Source organism: Apteryx mantelli, chromosome 22 (assembly GCF_036417845.1).
Source record: "Apteryx mantelli isolate bAptMan1 chromosome 22, bAptMan1.hap1, whole genome shotgun sequence".
Taxonomy (NCBI): Eukaryota; Metazoa; Chordata; class Aves; order Apterygiformes; family Apterygidae; genus Apteryx; species Apteryx mantelli.
In genome coordinates this window covers 6247594-6275303 of record NC_089999.1, presented here as the reverse complement: position 1 = coordinate 6275303, position 27710 = coordinate 6247594, and the positions used below count along the sequence as shown (strand labels likewise).

At 54.0% G+C, this 27710-nt stretch overlaps 2 protein-coding genes across 6 annotated transcripts in view; both read right to left on the bottom strand.

The window, feature by feature from the left end:
* Positions 1 to 70: 70 nt before the first annotated feature.
* Positions 71 to 9594, bottom strand: P2RX1 (purinergic receptor P2X 1). Of its 2 annotated transcripts, XM_067309511.1 has the most exons (13): positions 9458 to 9594; positions 7922 to 8069; positions 7508 to 7579; positions 6943 to 7012; positions 6314 to 6410; positions 5339 to 5419; positions 3929 to 4070; positions 2871 to 3001; positions 2513 to 2603; positions 1949 to 2014; positions 1173 to 1265; positions 601 to 648; positions 71 to 478 (listed from the first exon to the last, which is right to left on the bottom strand). In XM_067309511.1, exons 1-12 carry the CDS (start codon positions 9592 to 9594, stop codon positions 604 to 606), a joined length of 1173 nt encoding a protein of 390 aa, XP_067165612.1. In that variant the 3' UTR covers positions 71 to 478; positions 601 to 603. The 2 variants fall into 2 exon arrangements, with proteins under 2 accessions (XP_067165612.1, XP_067165613.1); XM_067309512.1 differs by lacking the exon at positions 1949 to 2014 and having other exon boundaries at positions 1173 to 1223; positions 9458 to 9579.
* Positions 9595 to 14472: 4878 nt separating this feature from the next.
* The window catches only part of ATP2A3 (ATPase sarcoplasmic/endoplasmic reticulum Ca2+ transporting 3), a 67065-nt gene continuing 53827 nt past the window's right edge, over positions 14473 to 27710 (bottom strand). Inside the window, exons 21-22 of one of the 4 annotated variants that reach the window (XM_067309977.1) lie at positions 26006 to 26081; positions 14473 to 20368 (exon numbers count right to left, since the gene is read on the bottom strand). In XM_067309977.1, coding sequence (XP_067166078.1) covers positions 20293 to 20368; positions 26006 to 26081 — 152 coding nt within the window. In that variant the 3' untranslated portion in view covers positions 14473 to 20292. Of the gene's footprint in view, positions 20369 to 21128; positions 21203 to 26005; positions 26082 to 26193; positions 26453 to 27710 lie in introns of those variants that run through there. The other 3 variants (XM_067309975.1, XM_067309976.1, XM_067309974.1) reach the window with 3 other exon arrangements.

Genomic DNA, 27710 nt, shown 5'->3' with positions numbered 1-27710 from the left:
CGTGACCCCTCCATGCCGAAGTGCCCGGCACGGCCTGCACCCGGGGCAAGCACCGCGCCGCAAAGGGATGTAGTAGAAAAACTAAAAGTTTATTTTTTTTTTAATAAAATACACTCTTCCAAAATAACCATTTTTCTGCCGCGCTGGGGGACTGGGTGACACGGCCGCCCCGGGAGAAGAAGGTGCCGCGCGGCCCTGCACGGTGGCTGCGGGCAGGAGACGGGACGTCCGGACGGCGAGCGGCCGCAGGTGCTGTCCGCAGGTGCCTCCCTCGGCCGGGGCCGGCAGTCGGGCCGCTTCGGCCGGCGCTCTTTCCGCCTTTCCTCGATTTGGAGCCGCCTCCGGTGCCGCTGGAGGCCGCGATGCTCTCCCCGCTGGGGCTCCAGGCCGGCAGCCCCGGCGCTGCTGAAGGGGAACGACGGCCGCGGTTTGGGAGAGGAGGAGGACGAGGGTGCGGGTCCATCGGCTGGCGCGGACGCTGCCGAGAGAGAAAGGCTCAGCGTCGCCCGCGGCGTCCTGCCCGCCACCGCGACGTCCCCATTCCCGTCCCCGTCCCCGTCCCCGCGGCGGGCTACTCGGGGCGAGGGCAGCTCCGCTCACCTCTCACTGCGGGTTGTCCAGCTTCTTTTCCTTCTTTTGTGACTTCGACTAGGGGTTAAACGAGAGAAAAAAAAGGTCGGTTTTTTTTTTTTACAGGCTTCCCCTTACTAACGCCAGTGAAAAATGGCTGTGGAGGAGCCATTTGTCACCCACAGGGTATAAGCACATTTTTGGATGAATCTGAGGGTCGCATCCATGCTCTGTAGGCAGCAAGGTCATGGGGATGGGCTCAAGAGAGGGACATTTTCCAGACTGCTAAAGCACTGGTCTACCTCTGCTTCCCGTAAAGCAGGGGAAGTTTTACCAGGTATTGGACCACCAAGGGACTATAGGAGCTATTACGATTAATAACGGCTCATGCAGAAGGTCTGTATAATTTTGGAGAGGAGATTCATGGGTTCCAGCCTCTGACAATCCCAAGGGAGAGCTAGCTCGGAGAAGGTGCCTGGTCGCTCCTCAACCTAAGCGTTATATTTGTTATGGCATCTTCACCCCTGCGCGCATCCGTGCTCACACAGAGGCAGGAGCCTCCAGCCCGCACGCAGGCAGGGGAGGGCTGAACTGCTACTTACAGGCTCCTGCTCCGCGTATTTGAATTTCTTCTGCTTGTAATAGTCCCGTCCCTGGAGGAAATGCAGCAGCAGCAGGTCGCAGAGGACAGAGGCCTTAAATCAAAGCGAGACAGAAACCAAAGCGTGGGTTGGGGCTGGTCTCCAGACCGCCTGGGCTGTCTCGTGCCTTCCAGCCTCATCCAAAGGTCCCCATTTGCCCCCCAGCTGGGGCCACATCTCCTTCAGACCCACGGCGCAGCCGCTGCTTGAGAGCGTACAGCCCAAGCGTGCACGTAGGACCGAAGGGAAGCGTGCCAGATTCAATACCGGGTGATTTAGGTCAACGGAGATTAATCGCTGCCACTTTAGGTACATCCAGAGCGCAGCACACTTCAGGTTCATGGCCTTCAATGGCCATAACCAAACTGGATCTTGGCTTTCTGTCTGGCATGAAACACTGCCGCTCACCTCCAAAAACCATCCAAAGCACCCCAATACTGGCTCTACCTCGGAAACTATCGGGGATGCCAAGACACGGCTCTCCCATGAAAGCCTTCTCATCGCTCAAGCGAGACGGCAGCTCACGCTAGCAGACTTCACATCAGCCTGCGGTCGGCGGACACCTGTTTCCCTGAGCTACGCAAGGCAAGAGAGCAGCTCCCTTCTTCCTTTGCAAGTCCCTCACAGCCTGAGCGGGAACCAGTATTTCACCGTACTCAGGGACACGTCCCACTGAGGTCACCTGCCAGGAGAATAATTTGAGCGTCCTTATAGGGGCTGGAAATATCTGAACTTACCACTCCAAAAATACCAATTCCGGAGCCGATTGTGGTCATGGTCGGGATAATGTCAAATTTTCCTGCCTGAAAAAAAATCAGAGGAAAAGAGGTGCTATGTCAGAATCAGCCAAGGAAAAGAAAAGGCTGCAGTAGGTGCAGGTGGGAGCTCAGCTAAAGAGCAGCTCACACCACAGAATTCACCACTGCACAGAGATAAACTGGAGCGGGGTGAGAGCTGGTTTTGAGCTCGTTGCTCAAACAGGAGAAATAAGATAGGCTGGGTTTCGGGCTCACCCCAGCAGTTCCTCCCCACCCACCTTGAGCTGTTCTGGGGCAGAACCAGAGACCAAACCGCAGCTGTCAGTTGTGGCCCATAAGATGGAGCTTCCCTCTCCATCCTCCCCGGCGGCTGCTGAGGGCCACGAGGGCGCAGGCACCCGCGCAAGGTGCTCACCGGCACCGGTGCCCCCGGCCCTGCAAGAGGTGGGCGCCGCATTCCCGCGGTGGCGTCGCGGCTTACAGCCTGGCACCGGCGACCCGCGGGAAAGCCCGGAGGAGTGGCGGGCGCCCGGCCGCCCTCACCTTGCCGTTCACCAGGATGTCGAACCGGATCCCGAACACCTTGTACAGTGTCCTCTTGTCCGTCCCGTTCTCTTTGTAGTACTTGGCGTATCTGTCCAATTGGACGAGCAGCGTTACCGGCCGGCCGGGGCGTTCGATGGCCCCGCGGCATCGGGTGCTCGGCGAGCGGCGGAGCAGGACGGGACCCCGGCACCCACAGTCCCGGCCCCCTCCATGCCCTCCGAGGACCCTTGGCTGCAGGCACGTCACCTTCCCGCGCCTCCGTTTCCCTGCCGGCACGCCGGAGCCCTGCTTCCCACGGTGAGCGCTGCGGCATCCCGAAAGACGTCCCCTCCTGCCCAGAAAGATAATGCCTGACCTGAAGTTGAAGCCCGGCGAAACGTTGCTGTCGTCGTTGTAGAGGCCGTGGAACTGGTAGACGGGTTTGCAGTGCCGGACGGGCCAGTCGAGGTCGCAGTTCCAGTCTATGGTGATGCCCACGACGCCGCCCTGCAGCGGAGAGAGGCCGTTTCGCCGGGGCGCCGCGATGCTCGCGCCGCTCGCCTGGACCGGGGCAGCGCGCGGCGAGAAGCTCGTCCGTCCACGTCCGCGGCCCTCGATGTACGGCTACATTCCCGCCCTCTTGCTCCTGGCTCAGCATCCCGCGTCCAGGCACGGCCCCGGGGAGCGGTGACCGCTGCAGCCCCGCCACGGTCCTCGCGGGACGGCCTTTCCCTCTTGCCCAAGAGATTCGCTCGCCCTGCCGCTCCACCCTGCCAGCTTTTTGCTGCGGGCAAAAGCGTGCCAAGAAAACGATGAGAAACGACCACCAAACCATTAGCCTCAAAGGGAAAGAAAGAAAGAGAAGGAGCGAGGCCCTTCCCCGCACGCAGCAGCCCCTCATGAGCTGCTCCGGGTACCAGCTACGCCCCGGAGGCTCCTCCTTTTGCATCTTTAACATACGCAACTCTCCGATTTAGCTTAATGCTTGACAAAGGCTGCGAGGCGCAGATATTCCTTGCATACAGCACTCAGAAGTGCTGGGCAGCTTCGGTTTTTGAGCCTGGAGGGACGCTGGGGAGGTTGCGCTGCGTGATGACCGATATTTGACTTTTCAGCTGAGGTTTCAGAGCTCAGACAAACAGGATTTGGCCGTGCAGCTCTACTCATTAGTTATACAAATCAAAACAAACCGAATCCTGGATTTACTACCAGCAAGTCAAATCCTGTCAATCTTACAGGGGAATTTCCCAGAGAGGCTTAAATATTAGGCCGCGTCCAAGGAGCTTCATAATCTTTAAGAGCTAATTCAGACATTGCCACACAAATCCTTGAGAAAACAGCTCCCTCGCGTCTCAGCAGCTCGGGGGCGATTCCTCCGCTGGCCCTGCTGCCCCCTTCCATGTCAGCAAGAAACGTCAGTTGAAATTTAAATACCTTAACAGCCAGGAGGGTAAAATTTTGCCCCGATTCCTTCACTATGTACCCCAGGTCAAACACGGGGCATAAGGCGTCTGTGACTTTGTGGTACGTGCATTTCTTCAGGTACTGCTTGGTGACGCTCTCAACCAAGTTGCGCCTGTAAAGGAAAACAGAGTGAGAGAGAGTCTGAATCACAGACCAGCTAAATAATTTGGGTCAGAAGGGACCTCTGTAGGTCTCCAGTCCAGCCCGTGGCTCAAAGCAGGGTAACTTCACAGTTGGGCGAGATTGCTCAGGCCTTGTCCTCCTCTGACCCACACTTGGGACATCCCTCGGGTGGACAGCAGAGCCCCGCTCCGTGCTAGCCTGCATCCTTGGGGTGCGACAGCCTGCTCTTCCCTGGTTTCTCCTGCCCCACCAGCAGCTTGAAACCTCCCTGAACCTCCTCCTGCGGAGGAGACCTCGCTGCTGACTTTTCCCTCCCCCAAGTGCTCTCTACTTCTGCTTTCGGCTTGCTATTTTGGCTGCTGCCCATGTCTGTGCATCCTGACTTCTTGCAGCTCCCTCTTTCCTCCCCCGAGTCTGCAAGCCCTCCTGCGGCCTCTGTCACCCTTCCCAGCTGCCTCACTAGTTCGCCTGTCAGCTCCTCCGTGGGATCTGCCAGGCACTGCTTCATACACAAATAGTTTTCTTTTGGAACAGCTCATGGATAATGCATCTTAGAGCGTCAACACTTAGCAATTTTTTTGCTATCTCGTCCAGAAAGGATGAAAAGGATAGTTTCCTGCCTGCCACTTCCCTCTGCCCTTTCGCCTAAAAATAGGCTTTCTGTGAAGCCTCCCTGACCCTGATGCAAGCCTTGTGCCTCGGTCAACCCCGTCCCGTCATTCACGCTCAGCAGTTAATTAGCAGCGGTGATCAAAGACAGGACGTTTCCCCGTGACCCTGGCGGGGGGGCACTCAGCCAGGCCCCCAGTGCAGCCCGGCCACCGAGCGCGGGAATTCGCAGCACGCCTCCCCTGCCAGCCCTCGCACACCAGGCCTGCTCTCTCCCACTGTCGCGTTGGGTTTTCTACTGTTATCTTGGGTGTGGGGGGGAGGGAGAAGAAAAATGGGAAACAAGCTATATTATCATGTACATCGTATGAGGTGACTCAAGGGAAGGTAATCCCCCAAATCCTCTTTCTTGTAACTGCAGCCACCAGCTAAGGTAGGATGGATTCGGGAGGGAGGGCACTGAGGGAGATGTCTCAGTTCCTATCATCAGCTGATTTGGCAACCAGTGCGGCAGTTAAACTGGTCCTGGGTTTGCTGATGAGGGACTGCATCTTCCACATGAAGTGTCCAATTACATCTGCCATTTTCCTCCTAGAGCTACGGCTGGGGGAACTGAGCAGAAGCCATCCCTCCCAAATCTCCCCTTACCTGGACACCTTGAACCTGGGGAAGGTGATGCTGTTCTTGATGAACAAGGTGAACTTTTCTGCTTCCAACAGCAAGGCAGGGCTGAAAAACACAAGTGTTGACACATGTCCATCACTCGGCTCTCCAGCCTCTAGGGAAGGGCCCGTTCGGTGGAGATGCATCCAAACTGGGGAAGGCAGAACCCAGCAAAACTGGTGATCTCATTCCTGCCCTTTCTAAGTAAAAGATCCCCAAGAGGCTTGGAAAAGGACAGAAGTGCCTGCTGGAGGACAGAGAGGGCGTTTGGTGGGGTTAAGAAACCCCAAATGCACAGTGAGGAGGCTTGAAGACTGCCAAAGGGCCCTGGGTGCTTTCCTGTGTGTCGGCAGGACCTTTCCTGGGCTCCCTTGCAGACCCAACGCTGTCCCTGCAGCCTCATGGCAAGAAGTCAGGCAGAAATAGGATGTTTCTTCTACCAGGAGCTTCTTCACAATGGGCCAAGGAGGTCAGATTTAGAGAACAACTCACGGGCAGAGGAAGATGCACAGGCAAATTAATGAACAGAGCCCAGAACTGGTACTGGACTGCATGGATCATCCCAAATGGAAATACCCAGAGAGCTTCCTCTGCTCTGACAGAGACCTGAAGGCCTCTCTGAACTGTATCCACAGACCTGGGAAGGGAAGAACCGCCGGTGCCCAAGCTCAGCTGGGCCTGGGAGATGTGAGCAGGTTGCTGCTTTGGGCAGCGTGACCATAAGAGACCAGCAAACTCCAGTGCAGGAGGAGCAGGGACACCTGCGTTACGTCCGCCCAGAGCTTTTGTAACAGGCAATGTCAGGATGCTTGAACATTTTGTCTGCCCAGCCTTGGTGGGATGACTTTGCTGCAAGGGCAGAGAGCCTGGCTTTGCTCTGCCCTACGCTATGTGCTGCTGGTGCCATCTCGTGAGCATGGGACTGGGCTGGAAAACAGGGGGCACAACATAATTTCTTACTCAGGAACGTGATAGTCTACTTCAACAGGGCACCAGCCAAAGATCTCGCAGGTCTTCACGGAGCTGTTGAAATGCACACACTTGCCAGTCATGAGGCCTGCAGAGAAGAGAGACAGCTGCTCATGCCCCCTGGATACTGGAAAATCCCAGTGCAATACTGTTTGCCTTCTAATAGACCAAGTCTGGGATTTATGGGATCTGGCTGGAGTATTAGCCCTACCACAGACTCCCAAGGTACAAAGTACCTGGTGGTTTGGCACCCTTTTATAAAAAGGGTAGTTAATTCTGGCCTCTCAGTTTGGGGCAGGAGCTTCTCTTGCACCATCATGGCACAGGGGAGCAACTGGGCATTTTTCTTGCTAAAATACATCTCAGAAAATGTCTCACCGTTAGAAAGATACCGGTTTTGTGGAAATGTTTTAGTCTGGATTAAACTTTTGTTGGGAAGGCGTTTTTCAGCTCAGGTATCTTTGGGAAGGGAAAAGCAAGGCCAGCCCAGGTGGGACCCACAGCCAGGATGCCGGGTGGACCCCATCAGCTACCAACCCAAGGCCTCCAAGAGCAGCGGGCGGCCGGCACCCGAGCCGTGGGGACCCTGTGCCCTGCCAAGACACCGGCTGGCCACCTACCTTGTCCCTGGCGGCTGTACTTCCCCCGGCTGCAGTCGCTGTCCTGCTCGCAGAGCCCGGCGTCCGGCAGCTGTCGGGGCGAGCAAGCAGGCACGGCTCAGCATCGGCCCAGGGTTCGGGTGGGCTCTCCCTCCCGCCCCACGACGCGGGCGAAAGCTCGCCATGGGCATCCTGGGGAAAACGCTGCTCGGCTGCAGCCAGAGCCTTGTCCGTACGTGGCTTCCCGGGCAAAGGAGGCCACATGAACTAAGGAAGAGGTGGGAATTTTTTTTTAAGCCCCAGGCAGGTGCTTTTTTTCAGACTGAACGTGGCCTTGAGCCTGCTCTGCTCGATCGCCTCCAGAAGGGAGGAAAACGAAAGTGGATTTTGGCCATTTTCAGCAGAACAGACGCCGCCACGTTGCGCCTGCAAGCCAATAACAGCAGCAAGGGGCCCAGCTCAGACCCTCCCTGAGCTTCTCGATGCGAGGAAAAGCAGTAAAGCCAACTTTTTCCTCAACGCCACCGCCACAACTCGACCCTAAGCATAAGAAGCTGAGGCCTTGGATGGACGTAACAGCATTTACCTCAGGGCACGTTCCTTGCTTCTGTCCGGGGGTGATAATGAAGTTGGTCATCACCACAAAAGAGCTGTCGCCCTGTAGAGACAAACCCACCAAGCTGAGACCTGGCACTGGGTTCTCCTCTCTCGCCCTCCTCCGGATGCGACTCTGTAACCTGCTGCCATGTGGCCCCGGGGAGCTGCTGTGCCACCAAGCAGCAGGAGATGCGTTGCCACTAGTCCAGAAGGCGACGAGGGTCTCCTCTCAAGGTGCCCATCACCGTGGTGTTTCATGGCACCGAGAGTGGGCAGAAGTTGACCGTGGATGCGACCCACTTGCAGTTGCGGGGACGCCTCACTGGCACAACCGCTGGCCACGGGCGCGGGGGAACACGGCAGCCGGGGGACAGCCCGGCCACCGCCTGTCCTGCCTCCCTACCTGCGGCGGGAAGACGTAGTCGACCACGTCCCAGATGTGGGGGCCCAGGCGGCTCTCGTTGGTCAGCGTCAGCCCCTTGAGCTTCACCGACACCGAGCTGACGATGCTGTCCTGCGACTGGTAGCCCTTCTCGTAGAGGAACACCCACCTAAGGCAAACGGGGGCGGCGGGTGAGCGCGGGGCGCCGGATGGGCGCAGCGGGGGACCACGGGGATGGTGCCGCCGGCCGCGCGGGATGTCCGGCCCGTGCGTGCGGTCGTTAGCTTCTGGCACCAATTAAGCTCGAGCATAAACAGCCCACGGGGAATTAACTCCGCCGCAGGGAGGCTGTAAACACGGGCGAGCGACTGGCGGCGGCGGCGGCGGCGAGCGGTGCTGGGCGGTCCCCGCGCTAAAAAAGGAGCCGTCTGGGTTTCGTCCCCGCGGGGCACAAGGGCGCCGGGGAGGAAGGGGACGGGAACCCCGGGAACCCCAGACACGGTGGCAGAGGAGCAGGCGGGGACCTCAGGGACGTCGTCGCCTGCCCGGCCGCCTGCCCCGGGGGCCCCTCGATGGAGATCTCCGCGCCGCCTCCTCCTCCTCCAGCACCCAGGAGCAGAAATTCGGGCACGGCCACGGAATTTGGGCTCAGCAACCCCCCAGCCCCTCCGCCAAGGCAAGGCTATGCTGGGCCGTACTGGTTGTACTGGGTGCCTTTCCCGCAGCCCTCGGAGCCAAAGAGCGACTCCGCGGGCGAGAGTTTGCCTAAATTTGCCTTGGCACACCCTGCTCGTGTGCGAAAGCGCCGAGGCCGACGGCCAGCCCGCAGAGCGTGCGGAGCGCTGCCCGGCCAGCGGCGACGCGGCCCTTATCTCAGGATACACGCGAGCGGGCACGGGAAGGAGGCGATCCTGATAGGAGAGGCTGCGTCTCGCCGGAGCACGGCAGCCCCCGCGTCCCCCCTCCCCCCGGACGGCCGCGCTGCCCAGCGCCCCCGGAGCACCACGTAATTGCAAATTACATAATTGCAAATAGCGTAATTGCAAATAAATAAATATCTGCCGGCCAAACACGCTGCCAAAGGCGAGAGAGGAATCTGGAGCATCCCGGCTTGCTGCAGATGGGAAGACGCGAGGGGGTCGCCGGGGGCCGACTCGAGCAGCCTGGCAGGGCGGTGGCACGGCGGCAGTGGCTTGGTGCCGACGTCCTCCCCCGACGCCCCCCCAACCGCTTGCCCTTGGCCGTGGCTGCCGGGCAGCCCCGCGGGGGCTCGCAAATCACCGCGCTGCCCCCGGCCGCCTCTTCCTTCGGAGAGATGGAAACAAAAACAGCAGCGGATTCTCAGGCTGCCGTCCAGCGGCTCGGGTACGGCTTGGACGGGGCCCAGCACGGGCCGGGCAGGGTGGTCTTGTCCCCCCCCCAGAGCAGGACACAGCCACCGCGGTGCCCACCTGCTGCCAGGACCCCCGTCAGCTCCGGCGCTTTTTAACCCGAAAGGTAGCAAAGCATTAAATCAGGGAAAGCTGCCCGGTGCCAGCGGCGGACGGCGAGCCTCACCCGATGATGTACGCCAGGACGACGAGCTGGATGAGCCGGAAGGTCAGCCCCACCTTCTTGTTCCTCACCAGCACCATGCGGGGGGTGTCGTACTCGAAGAGGAAGGAGGACACTTTCTCCATGCACTTCTGCCCCATGGCTGCAGTGGGGCGCGGGAGCCTCCCGCCGCTCCGCGCCTGCCCGGCCGGCGGGGAGGGCTGCGCCCGCCGTCGCTCGCCCGACCCCGCCGCTCGCAGAGAGGAGGGGGGGAAAAGCAAAAAACAAAAAAAAGGCCAAAAAAAAAAAAAAGCAAAGAAAAAAGGCAAAGAAAAAAAAAGCAAAGAAAAAAAGCAAAGAAAAAAAAGCAAAGAAAAAAGCAAAGAAAAAAGAAGCAAAAAAAAAAAAAGAAGCCGCCGCCGCTAGCAGCGCTCCTCGGCGCACATCTGGGCAGCCGGGTTTCCTCCTCTGCGCGGCGCCGGGGCTTCCTCTTCCTATAAGCGCGGGGCTGGGCGCAGCCGGTGCCCTACATGGCCCGGGGCTGGGCTGGGCTGGGCCGGGCCGCCGCCGCCGCCGGCCCCCCCGGAGGGCACCGAGATGCTGGGGCTGCCTGCGGGGCCGCCGGGGAATTGGGGGGGGGGGGTTTAAAACCCGGGCTCGACCTCGAGGTCGGACGCCTTTGGGGAGGTTCGGGCTGGGGGGGTTCGGCCGGCGCGGAGGCGGTGGGAAGGGGACCCCGAGTGTCAGTGACTGTCCCGGGGAGCGCCGGTCCCGCTCACCGCCAGGGCTGCCGGCTCGCCCAGCCAGTCCCGAAAATTCACAAATTTTCCTGGATTCCTGGCTCCGCGGTTGGTGCCAGTGCTCCTGGGTGGCGCGGGAAGAGGAGGAGCGCCGAGCTCCCCTCACCCGGCCCCCGGCACCCCCATGCGCTCGGCAGAAACCCCCAAAATCTCTGACCCTGGGACCCGAGCATCCAGCTTCAACGGCCCGTTGGGGAATTTCCTTTGCGGGAGGAGAGGGGAGCATCAGGGTCGGGGATTTCTGGCAGAAATGGAGGCTGCTTTCCCTGGAAAAGCTGCCCCCAGCAGCTCCGGCGCTCCCGCAGCCGCTGCCCGGACCGGCACGCCGCACCACGTGCTCGAAGCCGGCAACAACAGCTCCGCTCCGTCCCACCCGAGGGGGGACATTTGCAGAAATAGGGAAAAATTTAAGTGGCCAGGAAAAATGTTTCCTATCCGGAACATTTCTTTAACACCGGCACCTTTCGTTCAGCCCAACCCTTCGGGCGCACCACGAAGCTCGGGACCCAAAGCCAGGTGAGCCCACGTTATGAGCGGCGCGGTATCACCCAAACTTCCCGGTCTTAAGCAACAAGGAAAACTGTCCGACGGGGAGCCAAGAGCAAACACGAACTGCCAGTGCTAATCACACAAGATTGAAGCCTGATACCGCTATTGAGTAGAGCAGACAAACCTTATAAGCTTAGATATCTGTCAGGAGAGAAGCAAATAACTTACTGTATGAAACGAGGCCTTTTAGGGAAGGCTGTACACCCTTGCCAAAGCCATGGGGATAATGAAAATAGGACAGCTAAATTTAACAGCGAAATGACTTGTAAAGAAGCCACTTCTAACCTCCTCGCTGCTACTCGGAGTCAATAAAACGGTTATAGCATGGATTTAGCAAAAAATAGTTTCCATTGGGCGATAACACGCGTCTCCCGATTTAGGCTCTCGCAGAGCCACGTCGCGGCCCGCGGGCGCCAGGAGCGGGCGGCCTCGCGCGGGGCCCGGACGCCTCTCCCATGCCCGCCCCTCCCCGGCATTGCCGCCTGCTAAATTACTTTATAGCAGGTAACTCAGCAGCTCCGCGATCCCATTGCTAAGCGACCGGCCCCCCAACAGCAGCTGCTCACCGCGGGCCGGGCCGCCGGGCTCTCGCGTGCCGTCCTCCGCGGCCGCCTGGCCCCGCGGCTCGGCACGGTGACGCCCCCGGGCCGCTTGCGGGCTGCCAGATGGTGCCGGCACACACGGTTCGGGCTGTTACATGAAGCCGTGTTTGCAGGACGTTGCCCTGCCCGAGCGGCACGGTCGCCTCGGGCGGTGGCCATCGGCGCCGAGGCCGAGCCTTCCTCTCCGTTTGCAATGAGCCGCTAGGGATAATAAATATTTTACTGCAAAGGGTAAACAAGAATTAAAAAAAAAAAAACAGGTGTAAACGGGGTTTTACGAACACCCCTGTGTAAGGCGCTTACGCAGAGCGCTGCCCCGGGCCGGCGTCGCCCGTGCTTGTGCAAACACAAGCGGAGCGGAGCGAAGGCTGCGGCTCCGCGGCCCTTTCCCACGGCCCTTTCCTGCGGCCTTGCACCGACTCGCCTTCAGCAGCACACCCGGGCGCTGGTGTGCCAAGTATCCTCCCGTTTTGGGGCTGCAGGGCCGGAGCCTGCGGCTGGTCTCAGCCCCATGGAAAGTCGCTTCGGCTCCAGTGGGGTCAAACGCTCCCTCGGAGCGCCGGGAGGGTGGTAACGGCCCCCAGGACGTCCTGCTCTGGCTGCGGCAGGAATTTAGCCGGCTGCTGAAGCCGCTTCTTCCACTTCTTTGATATGCAAACTCAACCTCTTCTTGGGTTTGCTGAGCAAAAAATCCAAAAAATACTACTTTTAAGGGAGGTGCTTTGAAGCGTGAGTTCACCCTTGCTTTGAGCTGCAACTTGCAGCTGATGCTCCCTGCCCGCGGCCCCGGCGAGGAAGGAGCCGCTCCCGGGAGCTGCTGGGGCAGGAAAAGAGGGAGCCTAACCCCCCCAACGCTGGACGCGAGCCCACCTGCACCCGCCGAGGCAGAGCCACCCGAGGAGGAAAGGCTGCAACGTCCTTGCAGAGAGCCAAAAGCAGCCAGAGACTCTCAGACGTTGCTTTCTCAAAAACGTCAACTCTGTCTTTGAAAAAAAAGATCATAAATGAAGCCAGTTACACACTCCAGACTCATGCCTGGCAGCGTCCGTAACGGCGTGCCGAATCCCAGCCCCAAAATCCGCAGCACGATGGGAATGTGAGGGCAGGGGCAAGACCACGCTCGGGAGCGGCGCCCGAGCCAGGTGGTGGCTGCGGGGCTTCGGGCTCCTTCCACCGCGCGGCGCGACCACCGCGGCCCCGGCGGTGCCACCACCACCGGCCTGTTCCCGGCCAATGCGGAGACCTTGGCCACAGCGGTCGCCCTTGCAGCCTGCCCTCGCCGGCCACCACGAGCCTTCGGGGCGCAGCGCACCGCCAGCGGCACGACGGGAAAAAAAATCTGGCAGAGGACAACGAGCGAGGTCCTACGAAACAGCATGTTCAGTTTTATTTCCAATTTTAACTTGTTCTTGACCTCTCCTCACTCCTTCCCAGCAATGCTGGCCTCGCTCTGCCTCCGCTCTCCGCTGCGGCGCCCTAGCGCAGACAGATGTTTCTGGTGGCATTAATTCCGCAGAAGTGGCATTTCAGTCCTGGGTTGCCACAGCAACACTTCTGACTAGAAATATCTTGGCAATGATTTAGCCAACTCCAAAGCAAACAAATTAAACGGAGATGCTGAGGAGACCTAAGGGAGCCAGAAGTCCTGCTCCCATCCCAACCGATGGGAATGCAATGCCCGCGCCCTTCGGGGCGGCCTGGGAAGTCGTGCAAGAGAGGTCACGGTGCACGGCGACCCTTTTTGGTGCAATGCCTGTTCTGTGGCTGGTGCCCGAGGAGGCACGCACGGCAGCGCAGGGGCGGCCCGGAGATGGGCGCCGCGGCGGGAGGGGGATTCGGTGCGGACCGCCGCGTGCTGAGGCGGAGGCACATCTCGAGGGTGCTCCACGAAGGGTGTTCCCGGGGAGCCAGGGCGGCTCGAGGCCACCCAGGCACAGCGCAGCTGCCCGCCCGCTCCCACACCGGACGTTGAGGGTAGGATGCATGAGACACCCTGAGGAGCCGGGTACGGACCCAGCACGCAGACCTGGCGTCCCTCTTTCTAAATGCAGACAAGTTATTCTCCCCTTTCAAGCCCAGGATTCGCCTGGTCACCTCACATCAACCCCTGCCCAACACCCCCCGGTTTTGCAGCTAACCCTCAGCAGCACCGGCTCTCTGCAAGCCGGCTGGCAGCAGCCCACCCATGGGGTTTAGCCTCCATCCCCTCCGTGGCAAAACAGCATAAAAACAGGATAAAATAGGGCCTGCTCTCCTTGGGGTAGCGACCTAATAGTTAGAAACAGACTGTTTGTAAAAAAAACCTGTTTGGGTCCCATCACCCTTGGTCAGCACCTTTCTCAACCACAGCATCTAGCAAGGGAGCTCCAGGTTCTCACCTTGGGGCAGATGTGCCTTGAACGGATGTCATCACAAGTTCAAGCTCGTCCCGAAACACAACCTCCAGCTGTGGCAGGGTTTTCCACTCAAAACATTACAATCACCAGAGCTCCGGGTGACCTGGAGACAGAAACGTAGAGCCCCAAGTTTCTCTCGCAGCTTGCAGGTCTTGGGCCGTCCTCCAGGCCCAAACGACCTGGACCAGACCCTTTGCTGGGATTTTGGGGCAGCTTTGATTCGTACGTGCTGACATCTCAGCCTGCACAGAAAAGCCTCCCACCACTGAAGGACTAAAAGGGAAGGATGCATTTGAGATCGCGGTGCATGCAGGACTTACTTCAAGCTACTCTCTCAGCTGAAGGAGATTAGGTGGGGACTGTTCTGGATACAGTCAAAATTAGCACTGTTGTTTGTATTCTTGTGCCCTAAGAGTGAATTAGCTGGTTCTTTAAAAATTCTCAACAGTCATATCATGCCACTCCTTTCCTTTCGCCCGTGTCGTCTGATGCCAAAGGCAGGCTCAGCTCCACTTCTAGTTTGGCTGCTACGAAAACCCACAAGAAATCCTGATCTGGTGAGTACAACTCCTTTTACGGCTGAAGAATGCCCTCAGGCACTCCATACAGCTCTTATGGGCTTCTGAATTTCCCCCAAACATGCGACAAACAGGCAAGAGAAGGGCAAGAAAAGCAAAAAAAACCCAGAGCCATCCAGTAAAATTGCTTTTATTTCTGTAATTTCATAAGTATAAAACAAATCAACCCAATATTGTGTGAACAGAGTGGATCATAGTTATGTGACCACAATGAGCCTTCTTACGTCTTCACAACACACCTGGCTATTTACAGTCAGACAAAGGACACAATTTAGGAAGCAGTAATTGAGTGGAAAAATATCTCTCATATAATAAAATAGGAAACCTTGTTTCTTTCAGTTCTACCCCTCAAATAATACCCTCCCCCCAAAATACAATGATTTACCTTTCACTACGAAGCACAAACTCAGAGATTTCTAGATTTGGCTGTTCAGGCATCATATATAAAAAATAAAAAATCAGCACGTTCCCCAATTCAAGCCATGACACTAATAGCACCTGCTAACAGCTCAATGGTTTCCCTCTGCCTCGTCCTTAGTGCTCAGATCAAGCCCAGCAGCCTCCGCACAGCTTGGACATGAGCCTGCTCTACAGATGCCTCCATCCCTCCAGGTTCACATAGGGACATCCAGGCTCATTTAACACCCTGTCCTTACCGAAAGCTGAACGGCACCAAAAGGAAAGGGCCCAAGGAGCACAATCTACCCTGTACACCTCCTCACTCACTCCAGTCCTGCAAACCCTTGGCCCAAAGTGCGCCTTACAGACACCACTGCTGGACCTCCCATGGAGCGAAGCTTTTTTCCTCTGGTCCCACAAAATCAGCTCTACTGATCTGCAAGGCCCCCCCTGCTCGCCTCTTGCCCAGCAAAGGCTGGATACGCACTACCGAGAAAGGGGGATGCTGAGGGGTGTGGGGCAGAGCTTGCTCCTCCTGCCGGGCCACGCACAGCCAGGGAAGTGCCACTGGAGGGGGAAAAAAAGCCCAGGTGGGAGTGAGCAGGGACACGCGCTCGGAGGAGAGGCAACCAAAGGAATGGCCCGGGGCGTGGGTGGCGAGCCGTGGGCCGTGGGCGCCCGGGCGGCACGTGGCCTTGCCGGCAGGACCACGGACAGCACCCAGCGCCACCAGTTGGGCAACTGGGGCACCCGGGAGCCCCCCACCCGCGGGGCAGAGCTCCCTAACAGGGTGAGGGGGTGAAGGGGAAGAGGCATCCCTTCAGTTTTTTCAACTGGGATCTCCAGCTTCTTTTATTCGAGGTGGTGGCCACTCCAGATACAAACAAAAGAAAAAAAAAATCACAACAAAAGTTAGGAGCCAATTTGGGGAACTCCTGTGTGTTAGGGTTTCAGGAGAACCACAAAGCAACATGATCCCCAGGTCACTGAAACTCATGGAACAACTCCCACCGATGGGAACAGCCTGCAGGCTGAACCACAGGCACAACATTTATTTGAGGAGTGCTTGCAGAATGAGACCCTGACTTGTAAGCAGCACCATTGATCTGAAGTACAAAAGAGGGACCAAAATCTGCTGCTGAGTGGTCCTATTGCTTCTCCTGCTACTTCTGCCACACACCATGCACACAGTTAGCAGAGACTCTGGTTTAAAACCCCATCCTTCATTTCTCACTGGTGTTCCAGATTCATTTCTGTTACAAGAATGAAGTTCCCCAAGCCCTCTAACAAAGTCTATGCTTCCAACTTCCGACTTCTCTAAAACCTAATGGTACCATCCAGTCTTGGCTGAGCAGAACACTGGAAACACATGTAAGACATCATAGCAGTGCCAAAGTCTCAAAGACACAAATGAAAAAACTCATGGATTCAACATCAAGACCCTGAATCACATTTGGACCAGCAAAGAAATCACCTGATAGAAATAAAATGTAAGATGCAGTACTTCTCAGTATCATTTTTACCTCTCCTTCCTCTCAGTTGCTTCAAGTAACAGCTGCCTTTTTACATTTCTAACGTACCTCCCGATGGGATTATGTGCCACAGATGGAAGAGCTCATCCAACAATTGGCCACAATGATATGACATCCTGAAACAGCACAAGAGTTTTCAAAGCTGTTGCCCAACGCTCACATAGCTGGTGCTTGCTCAAGGGATGAGGGACCCTCGCCTCCCACCTTGAATTTACTGGTGCAACCCAACATGTTGACTGGCCCCTGAGAAAGGAATTTAAAGTGCTCACGGACAACCCCGCACTGCCATCCTGGCGCTTCCTCTGCAATGCATTATGCATGGTTGCTTCCCTTTGCCTAGGAAGATCTGCCAGAAGAGCCCACATATGGTAAAAGTGTTGCTGGAAAGACATTGAATTTTATTAAAGAATTCTGACTATGCCAGGCAGCAAAAAAATAATAATAATAAAAATAAAGTGATTCTTAAGCTCTGTTATCACAAAGGCAAAGATCCTAGCAGCTTTTCCCCTAGGTTGCCTTTTGTAACAAGCTCTTGGGCAAAACAGCTACACCAGTGTCCATCTCCAGTCTATTGCACACAACCAAACGCTTTGGTAAGACGCAAGACCCAGTCCAAAACCAATGGTCTCAGGTCTTTAATCTCCAAGTCTACAGAAGAACATACTCTAGCATGTAAAAGCACCCAGCATGCTGCTGGTGACATACACATAATAAATAACTACTCTATGATTTATCCTGACCCTTCACCAAAGCATAAAAGAAAAATAATTAGGTCTAAGGATATTTTTCTACTTTATTAAAATATTTGAACTATAAGCCTCTGTAATCAAAAAGCAGAGTAAAACCTGTCTTTCCCAACCAATGAAGGGACAAGCAACTAAAGAACAGAGGGGAAAAAAAAAAGAGAGATGTGTCCCTACCATTAAGAAATGCAGATGTGTAAAAATTGGTCCCTCTTAACAAAGGGGATGCCTGTTCCAGGTACCCTTAGTGCAGATTTCATGGACTCATTATCAATTTTTTAAAGTGACCCAGAGATTTGCACTAAAAAGGCAAATGCAAATTTGCTGCTGCTGGAAAGAACAAGCCTTTGGCTGAGACATGGCTCTGATCTCTTGCACTCGGTGGCCTGGTATTTGGTAACTCACAATTGTAATCAGATGATTGCAGGAACAGAGCAGCGTTGCCAGGGCTTTCAGTGGTGTGGCATCTGCTAACAATAAAATAACAGAAACTTCATCTCTCTTAAAATAGCCTTTCTGTTACAGGGTTCATAAGGATGTTTGGCACAACCACCTTCATCTCTCTGGTGTCAAATAAGACCAAGCAAAATTACCAGCAGGAATTTAATACCAACTTAAAATTTCATGATTTTATCTCTCTATGCATGTGCCTGAAACACAGCTATTCTTTTTTTTTTTAATCTCCTTACATCACAGAACTGTAATCATTATTCATTACTCATTACTGAGATCTTTACACAAGAAACTCTTGCACACACATATGTATTTGGGTAAAATTAATAACCACACACCAGACCTTCAGCTCAGGGGAAGTAGTGCCATTCTGGTGGTGCCACTCAGCACAGATGGACCAAAGGAGTCGCTGCCGGTGGGACTGGCCAAGGCAGCGGCGTCCCGGGGAGAGGCCACGAGGCAGCCGAAGTGCCCAGCTGGACCCCATACCACAGAGCAACATTGAACGGGGCTGGGATGCTCCGAATCAGGTCCAGCCTCCACCTTTTTCCTGGATTTTCAGCCTCCAGGAAACACAGAAGCAATTTCTTCTGAAGTCACCGGGCTGGTACTGAGTACACGAGAGGCTGGATTCAGGCCTGGATTAAATTCCCACTGGTTGTTTTCTCGCACAGAGAGATGGAGATGATCTGTACTAAAACAAGGTGAAATCTACCCTTTGGGGGAAAGGCAATCACACACAGATGGCACTAGTCTTACTGAAGCCTTATTTTGAAGGCTTAAGCAGTACCTGGGTCATGCCCTGGTCTTCTGCTCCAGGGCGAGCTTCATCCACGGTGAAAATAGCCTTTAAAGAGGAATTGGCTGTTCTATCGGATCACCAATTAATTCAATCAGACATAAACTCTTTGAAAAATAAAACTTCTTCAAGACAAAGTATAATAATATTTAAAAAAATCAGCAACAACCTTCCTGTAACCACAGAATATCTATAAAGATTTTTTTAAAGAGCTCCATATTAAAATTCCTTGAATACATTATATATTAAATACAGTTACAACATTTCATGCAAGGTTTTCTGTACATTAAATCAGCTCAGTAGTATAACAGTTCTGTACATTCCCATTGGTCTGGGGGCTCTACTCATCTTTTTCAATGCTGGTGATGGAGAAAAGAAAGGAAGGATGATTTTTGGCACATACTATACAGAAGAAGATTAGCTTGTTAGCTCTTGCCCATACAAAAGAGAAACAGAAAAGCACTGGAAGCTTTTAAGAGGCAAAAGTAAAATAAAAATCCCGACAGAAAAGGAGCAAAATGCTATCCAAACAACCTGGCTTGGTGCCATTGGGTATTCCAGGCTGGAATTTAAAAGAAAAGAAAGGCATGGTGTCCAGCTAACCGAGTATTATCAGCATGGGATCATGGGGAAAAGGGAGGAAAAGAGGAGGGAGCATTTGGAGAGCTGGGAAAGAAATCACCTAGAAACATATTCTCAGCTGATGCTACTCAATGGAGAAAGGTCAATATACTGGATCCCAAAATTCATTCCTGATTCACACACACTCACCTGCAGACTGTAATTCCTGCTGCAGAAACATCCCAAGAGGTTAAAATACAGCTGGTGCCTTATAAAAAGGGATTCCATGAAAAACACTACTCCCAGAGAAGGATTATATTATGTACAAGCATACATTCATTCCCATCTTGAAGGCAAATCATTGATGTCAAGGACGTCTTGTGCAAGACAGCATTGTCCTCCCAGAGAACACAAAGGGGGACAGCTGCTTCTAAAGGCTTAAGCTCTGTACACTACTCCTGCTAGGGAAATATTGAAAAAATTAACCTAGTAAAGGGAGTGTGACCAGGAACGAGCGGTAGACGTAAGGAATCCAAAGTTGTTCGTTCCCAGGTTTTGTTTAAATGGTTGGTTCTACAAGGAAGATGGCTACAGCTTAAATAGTGCAGGAGATCTAACAAGATGGTCTGTGGAGGAGAAAAGACAAGACTAAGTCGTGCTTTGACGTCTGATGAGCCTGAGAAGGTGCAGGGCTTTCCACAACAAGGAGAAAAACCAAAGAACAACATGATAAATAGGGAGATCTTCAGCGTCCGTCACACACACGCATGCACACACACGCAATCTCTACATATAAATACATGTCCACATCATCTACGACACTGGTAGTTATCCAGGATATAGGGCACCTAGCCTTGAAACCACCTTCAGACCTGCTGCCAAAGCATCTAGGCAACGCAGCTACCCTAGCACTGAGCCTAGCCCCTGCATGCGATGCGCTGGCGGACACCACCCAAGGGTCAGTGGCCGTAATCTGCTGCTGCCACGTGTCCCTCCTCATTTCCTCCCCTGCCCTTGCACAGATCCTAGTCCTTCTCAGTACTGAGAGCTGTCCTGGTGTTATCTCACCCAGCTCAGGAGAGCATCCTCCCATCCGCTTTCCACACACATTCAAGTCTTGTTTTAAAACCAGACTCTCCCTCGTTGATCTCCTGTGAAGGAAGCCTTCACTAAGCTCACCTGTTAGGGTGAAAATTTAAAAAAGGGTCTAAAATTTTGCAGGAATAAATCCCCAAGGAACTGGGTTACGACGACTCAGTTACATATAGGTCCATCCCCAAACCATACTTCAGCTGTCCAGTAATTGCACTGTTATGTACAGGAAAAAGAAAGCTACGAAACAAAACAAAATCACTATTTCTCTTTTCAACGATTCACCCGCATTTGTCGGATAGTCGGACACATGCATGTCCTGCTGGCTTCTAGTGATGGTCAAACATGCAAGACTTCAGTCCGAGTTACAAGTTAGGGTTCCTTTATTTAGGAAAGTTTCCTTTGTGTCATTCACTTCTTGTCCTCTTCTCCTGAAAGAAAGAAAAAGAGAAGTATTGGCTAGTGCTCAAAAGCAAACCAGCTCTCAATTTTTGTTGTCACATACGGCCCTTCCTGCTTCACAAGCCAGGAAAGGACCTTGTACAGCATCCAGAAAGAGCCAGTCCTGTGGACGGTGCTCTGGCTGGAGCATTCGCTCTCCAGCTGCCAACAGCTCAGACCAGACAAGGAGGGGGTTCCCACGCAAGGAGGACAAGGCAGACCCCGTCTGCAGGTTTCGGGAGAAGAGACAAGTCAGAGTGAGGGGTACGACAGAGCTATGCAACCACAAGCAAGGGAAGGTGAATAGGAAGGGATCTTTCACCGCTTCTGACAGAAGGATTCACGGGCACCCAACGAACAAGGAGGTGGACACCTCGAAGCAAGGAGAACAAAGTTCTGCTTTGGCTCTTGATACGGCACGTACTTTGCTGGTGGAGCTCTTTGCTCCTGCTTCCCACCATCCTCCCCAAAACGCATGTCCTGGCCACAGCTGGCAGCAGGACGGGGTCTAGATGGACCCGGAGCCTGTGGCCGCTTCCAGGTCCAGCTTTGCTCCACACACTGGCTTAACTTCTGACAGAGCACTTTTATGACACTTTACATACAGAAAACATAGTTATATCCACGTATATACCACCCGTGCAACTAGCAAGGAACAAGCTACATGCTATTTCTACAGCGCTTCTTAGCCAAGTGCTCTGCAGGTACCAACAAATTTAGCTTCCTGATGCTCCCTAGGGATTGCACTACCTTCATTTTGCTGCTCAGGAGACTGCGGCGTAGACGTTAAGTGACGTGGCTCCAGTCTCTAAGGTAATTGCAACCTGTACGAGAGCAAACCAAGATTTTGTAGCTGCCGGTCCTCTGTTACAATCCCAAGGCTGCCCTTTTCCTTCCACTCCACCCTGTTGGTGAATGAACTAGAATATGTAATGTAACAGGCAAAATGTGGCCGATTCCATTTTCTGTTACGTTTTCTCCCTATATAGCAGGAGAAAACCCGCTAACTTGTTTGTCTGCCCATGGCATCTATCTATCTATCTTTCTTCTCTCTCTCTTTTTTTTTTTTTTTAATAAGGTGGCACTTTCCAAGATGACTTAGAAAATTACTTATGAATATTTTGACCATATTCCTTTATCTTTCATCTCTGCACACATCACCAAACATCTCGCAGAGCTGACTGCTGTTATTATGCTCTTGACAAATAAAGGTCTTATCTGAGGTTACAAATTAGCCTCAACATTAGTGCTGGCAATCAGGTGCCTACATGCTTCCAGGGAAATAAATAAAAGGAGAGAGAGAACTTTTTTTTTCACAACTTCTTCCAAAATTTCTTTTCAGCTCCTTTGTGTCCTGATTTAAAGCTGATTGTTAAAATGGCAGCTTCGCTCTGGATGAGTTAATCCTACTACATTTGACCATTAAAAACCAACCGAAGCAAACCAGCTCCCTCTGCTCCTCAGGGAGTCAGATGGAGGTCTGAATTTTTGAGAAACTGAGGGCGATACGAGCCGAGTAACGCAAAGGTGCCGCTGCTGCAGGCTCCGAAGCTCGAGGCGATGATGGAGCAGGAGGCACCTCCCCAGGACGGCCCTGAGCTCCTCAAGCCTGATGGAGCCTTTGGAGTTGCCGATCTTCATTCATTATGGAGTTGTGCCCACAACTGGTCTGTGCAAACAGCTGTCCCAATGACATATGATGAGAGCCCCTGGCCAGGGACCGCCGGTGGGAACCTGGTCCTGCTGACCCCATGCATCTACAGACCTCCATGGCGCGCAGCTTGGGCTGGGAAATGCACGTGTGCTTCTGCCGCACGTGGCTGGTGAAACGCAGAGCATCTGTGGCTCCCAGCTCCCGGCACGGGGATCAGGGGCGTCCCACTTTCCGCACCGTGAGCTGGGAGGCATGCCCTTGCTCCATCACCACAACCCCTACTGGTGACTTTTGAGCAAAGAAGTCCAAAAGTAGTCTACTCTAAAGTATCACCATGAGGGAAGAAGCGCAGAAGAGTTTTCACCCCAAAAAAGCCAGCTGAAATGTCGCAATTCAAAAATAATTCAGGCATATGTCTTTTAAGAAACAAGAAGAACTTGTAAGAAACCAAGAAGTTGCTTGGATGTCTCGGGCAGCTACACAGTCCCGCCAGAGCAACCAAGCAACAAAAAGGCAGTTATTTGGCTGGCCACAGCAGTTCCCCAATCTACCATACCTTGTGGTTGTGCAAACAGCTACACGGCCATGACGCACCGGGTGACGCAGGGACAGGAAGGGGGCACTTCTGCAGCACCGACACTGAACGTTTAACCACAGCCTCGGGCTCCCCAACCTCTCCAGATACTTTTGAAAATTCGCAGGCCTCTGAGCAAAAACACCCAAGCACACAGGCCTGCAGGCCTTGTAGCGAGTCTGAGATTTCCAAAAAAACTGACATCAGCCAAGTGCCCAGTGCCCACTTAATTTTAATAGGATCTAGCTCCCTAAATGCCTCTGTGCGGCTGTCCTCTCTGCACACCAGTGAGAGACTACAAGGTGGGTCCAAGGAACTATCTGCAGAAATAGCTGTTGGGGGCCGTCTCAATTCCCCCGATCCCATTTTGATCCTGCCTCACAACAACAAATTTATCAAGGCTGTCTCAGCCCTTAAACTCATGTAGACTTGCATCCAAACAACGGGAGCCCTTTTCCTGCGAGATCTGCTCTCCACCAGAAAAGCCAAGGCTTTGCAGGACATTTTCATTATTGCTTTTGACTTTTCTCTTACCGTGTTCCTGCAAAAGCAGACGCTGGGGGAGCGCGGCTGCTCACCCGTGGCACCGATCGCTCCCTCGGTCGAGCTCTGGCAGCAGAGTGAGCCGCTGCAGCGCACGTGGCTCCGAAAACAAGCACCGCTGCCGCAGGGCCCCCGGCAGCTTCAGCCGAGACGCCGGCTCCCAGGAAGAGACGGAAAGGGAAACAGGCTCGCATCCCTCGGGATCGGCGCAGCGGCGGCACCGAGCACTGCACCCCGGCTGACAGCAGCTTTGCTGCTCCCGCGGCCCAGCCCTGCAGCGCGAGGATGTTTTCCTCCTGTGTTTCCCTCTGCTCTCCTGTTTCTAAAGCATGGCAGGCACCAAAAAAAAAAAAGAAAAAGAAAAAAAAAAAAGAAAAAGCCAGCAGCACTGTGAAGTCCCATCTAGAGAGATGAGATTCGCACACTCAAAGGTGCAGCAACGCTCTCCTCGAGAGCATCCCACAACTCAAGCGAACGACTTGGCATCGCGGGAAGCATTCCTTCCCCTTTCGCGCACGGCTTGGCTAAGGTAGCCACGCGCAGAGATTACCCTACAAGGGCACACCACGGCCTCGCAAGCGCAGTACCAGCTCTTCTGCTGCTCTCCATCTCCTGGAAAGAGGACGACTATTTTGTCCACACCGAAATTGCATTGCTACAACTGCTCGCTTGCTTCGGAGGGCCTTTTATGGACTGCTGTCATCTCCAGGTGTGGCCGCACCGGGGAGATAAGAGAGAGGAGGGCCCTTTTGCAAAGCATTGCAGCTTTTTTACGGTCAGAAATGGAGATCATGACCCCTGTATCTGAGGCTGTCTCTGACTGAGGTTGGGCTGAGGGATCTGGAGCCCTGGGTCTGCTCCCACTGAGCTGAAGTCACTGCCCCAAGCTGCACCGTCGGGCCACACACCGCAGAGACAGGCCCCCGCATGCTTGTCACTGCGCTACCACACCAGCAAACTGCTCTTCACGTGGAGGATTTCAAAGCATAAAGAAGAAATAAGATAAGAGGCCAAATTTCCCTCGGTGGTCAGGATGCTCGCACAAATGCACAATCTCTTGTTCAAATCAGCTTCTGCAGCAGAAGAGAGCAGAAAGCAGTGCTGCACGGGCCAAGGATGGGTGAAAACACCACACGGTGGCAACACTGACAAATGGAACAAGTTTGCTTCAAGATAGTGAAAATGAGAAGGACGATGAGAAGGTGCAGGGTGGGGGGTGACCAGAGGGGCACCAAGACGGCAGGGAGAAGTGGCTGATGGTGTACGGAGGGGAACAAGCACTGACGATTAATCACAGGGACTTGTCTGGATTTTATACCTTCTGGAAACCACTCGGAAAAGTGGCTTCTGCTTGATTTTGGCACAGATCCCTGGAAACCTTCCTTCTGCATGCCACAGGGCTGAGAAAGAGCGATATACTTACTTAGATACATAGGGGATGGCAAATATTAAAAATATCAGGTCAAGAGGTCCTTGAGGGTGGTCAGCTGCAAGAGCAAAACCCTTGCGAGCCCGTCAGTATGTATCTCTCTGAGAAGGACTTTGTGGAGGCCTTGGAGAACACCTCCAAGTTCCCAAACCGAACTTCTATGGGTCAGATCATGAGGATACAGCTCAACCATGCGCTCTCGTTGGTTGTCTCACACTCGCTTTGCTTCCCAAAACTGAGACAGCAGAAATCTCAGGGGGGCCAGAGATGGGTGAAGTCAGTGATAAATATGCAACGGATGTCAGATGAGTGGGCAGAGACATGTAAAATATTGAGACTAGAGTAAACCCTGAAGAGTCTCCACTTTCTTCCACTTCAAGGACAAAGAAAAGAAAAAAAATCAGTGGAAATACAACTTATCTAGATGTGATCAAAGTAGAAGCTTTTTCATGCGAAAACTGAGTCAGCAGAACTCACAGCTATAAATCCCCTAAGGACTAAGATTTGACCTGGAGAAACAGCTAATGCTAAATGACAAAAACATGCCGAGTTTTCAGAAGTGCTGAAGCCCTGAGCCACCCATAGGGAGCAGAGCGGGCAGCTGGGCTGGGGGCTTTTGGCCTCTCCGCTTGCAATCGCGTAACGGTCCCACGTCAGAGACCATCGCCCAAGCGCTGTCTTGCAGAGGCTAAATTACAGCCTGGCCCCTTGTGCAGACTGCCACATAAATGGCAGCTTTGCAGGCTTTTTAGACCTTCTTGTGAAGCAAAACACGGGAAGCCACTGCTAGAAAGAGGACCCCTCGTACAAGAGCACTTTTGAGGTGAAAGAATCAAGATTTTAGTTCTGCGTCACCTCCCTAGTTGGCATCCAAATGATGAACGCTGAAGCACATCATTGATTTCTTTTCAGCTCTTCTGGAAAGCCTGGCCTGGAGGCCAGGTTTCATATTAATGACCTATAATGCTTTTTTATCTTCATGACCTTTGCAGTGCTATATTACACATCTGGAGAGGAGAGAGCGCACTGCCAGACACTTTCCTTATTTACAAAGCTGACAGACACAGAAACTGGGATCCTGCTTGGCAGTGCTGTCCTGCAGCCACCGAGAAATCACAGAAAAAACAGGCAGGATGGGACTTTGAGAGCCTCCTAGCCACCACCGTCATAACCAGCTCCAGCTGCATCGCTCCTCACCAGCCCTCCTCCACGACGTGACCTCCACCACCACCATCTCCCCATGCTTCACTACGAGGAAAAGCAAAACAGGGGCAAGAGATACCCCGATCACAGATACATCATCAGGTAGTTTTCAAAGACACGTTCACCCAGACACTGTCCAAGCAGGTCCCCACCACACATGACAAAGACTTTAGCAGCAGAACAGGAATACGGTATTCAAGGATGATGCACGTAAGAAAGCCAACCCTGTTTGCTCTGGAGTCCTGCAGGTTTTCAACTGGTGCTCCCCGCTCCATGTGTTTCTTACCGTCCTCAGAATTCCTGGCAAAAAAATCACAATACCACATTTAAAAGTGGTTTTTGTTTTAAGTAAATCTGACCAGAGGAATTAGGAAGATGCAAGGTTTTAATTATTTCTTTCAAACGGGATGATTTAAGCGTGATTCTGCCCTGTAGCTGTGACTGAATAGCTGCACTGGAAACTCTTGCTGGATGAGACACAGAGCGACCGGTTAGCATGACCAGCACCAGCACCATGACTGCGTGGATGGAGGTGGCTCAGGGGAACAGGCACGTCGGTAGCATGGCAGGAGGGACCCAAAAGCGGGAAATACTGTGAGCTGGTACGATCAGATTCAAAAGGATTGCACGTATTCCAGAAACAGCTGCCAGAAACCCCACTGGGCTTGGAGCTGTAGGTAGAGAGCAAAAGAAAAGCCCTTCTTCAAAGAACATTTAGTTTTTAGAGAGAAATGAGAAGTGTGGGAGAAAGAAAGACTCATCCCCACACCACAGATGGTGAAGGGAAGACCAGGGGCATGCAGGGACTGTGACAGCCAAGAATTAAACTTGCTCGACCAAGTCCTAGCCCAGTGCCGCACCGTGAAATTATTGCTACAGGCTTGTAATAATACAGTAAGCAGACCTGGGTGATGCAAAGCACCTGATCAGTCTGTTGAGGGATGCATCAATTAAATAAAAATAAGCAATTTCCATCCGCTCTGTAAAAACACAAGCCTGCCCATCTCCGTTTCTGGGCAGAGGGTTAGCTGAACAGTTGCTGTGGTTATGACTCAGCTCGCCACAGAAAGGAGAGCTGGTGCGAGCACCGCCAGCCCACCGGTCCCTGGAGAGACGGAGCGATGGGAAACGTGGCCGGGCAGGGCCATGCTGGCTTGCCCCAATTTCCCTTTCGCTATTCGCAGCTCTTTGCAATCGCACGGTTCTGCTCCAAGAGAAACCAAACCTCCGTGGGGTTCCCTGCTTGACATTTCCCCATGCAAGTGCGCTCGGCTTCTAAGCAAACAGGTGGCTGAGGGAGCCGGGGGCTCGTGAACGCCCCCAGCGCAGAGGCAGCTGCCCTCCCTTGGGGACCGCCCGGTCCCCGGTGCTGGTGCGATCCCCCACGACCCTCCTGCCAGGGCTAACCACACCTGCCTTCAGCCCTGAAACGCAGGAATGGATTCACACGATTTGCCTGCGCGGTTTGTAGCGGGGGAAGCGAAAGGGAGAGGGTTTGCTAGGACGCTGGTGGCCTACGGGGGGAGAAAGCAAGACCTGAGCAAGGCGACGGTGCGCAGCAGGGACTGGAGGTCACCCAGGGTGCTCATCGCCCACCCCAGGCCCCCTTCGTCACCTTCCCTGGGCAAGGACGGCCTTTCTCCTGCCTTTCTTCCTTCTGCTGTCACTGCCAGGGTGGGCAAGCACACCCTGGAAAATGAGTAAAATCTATTTTTCTGTCGCTGCCCATAGGCCAGGGCCCAGAGCGCTGGAGAGGGGCTAGCTGCCATGGTGGGCACGGGGCCCTCGGCCACCCCCGGTGCCCCAGCCAAGGCCTTCCACAAAGGCAGGGAAAACCTGAAGGCTTAACTCAGCACAGAGATATCACCCACAGCAACATCTTCTGCAAGAAATGAAAGAAAAGATGATATAATATTTTTCAGAGGGCTG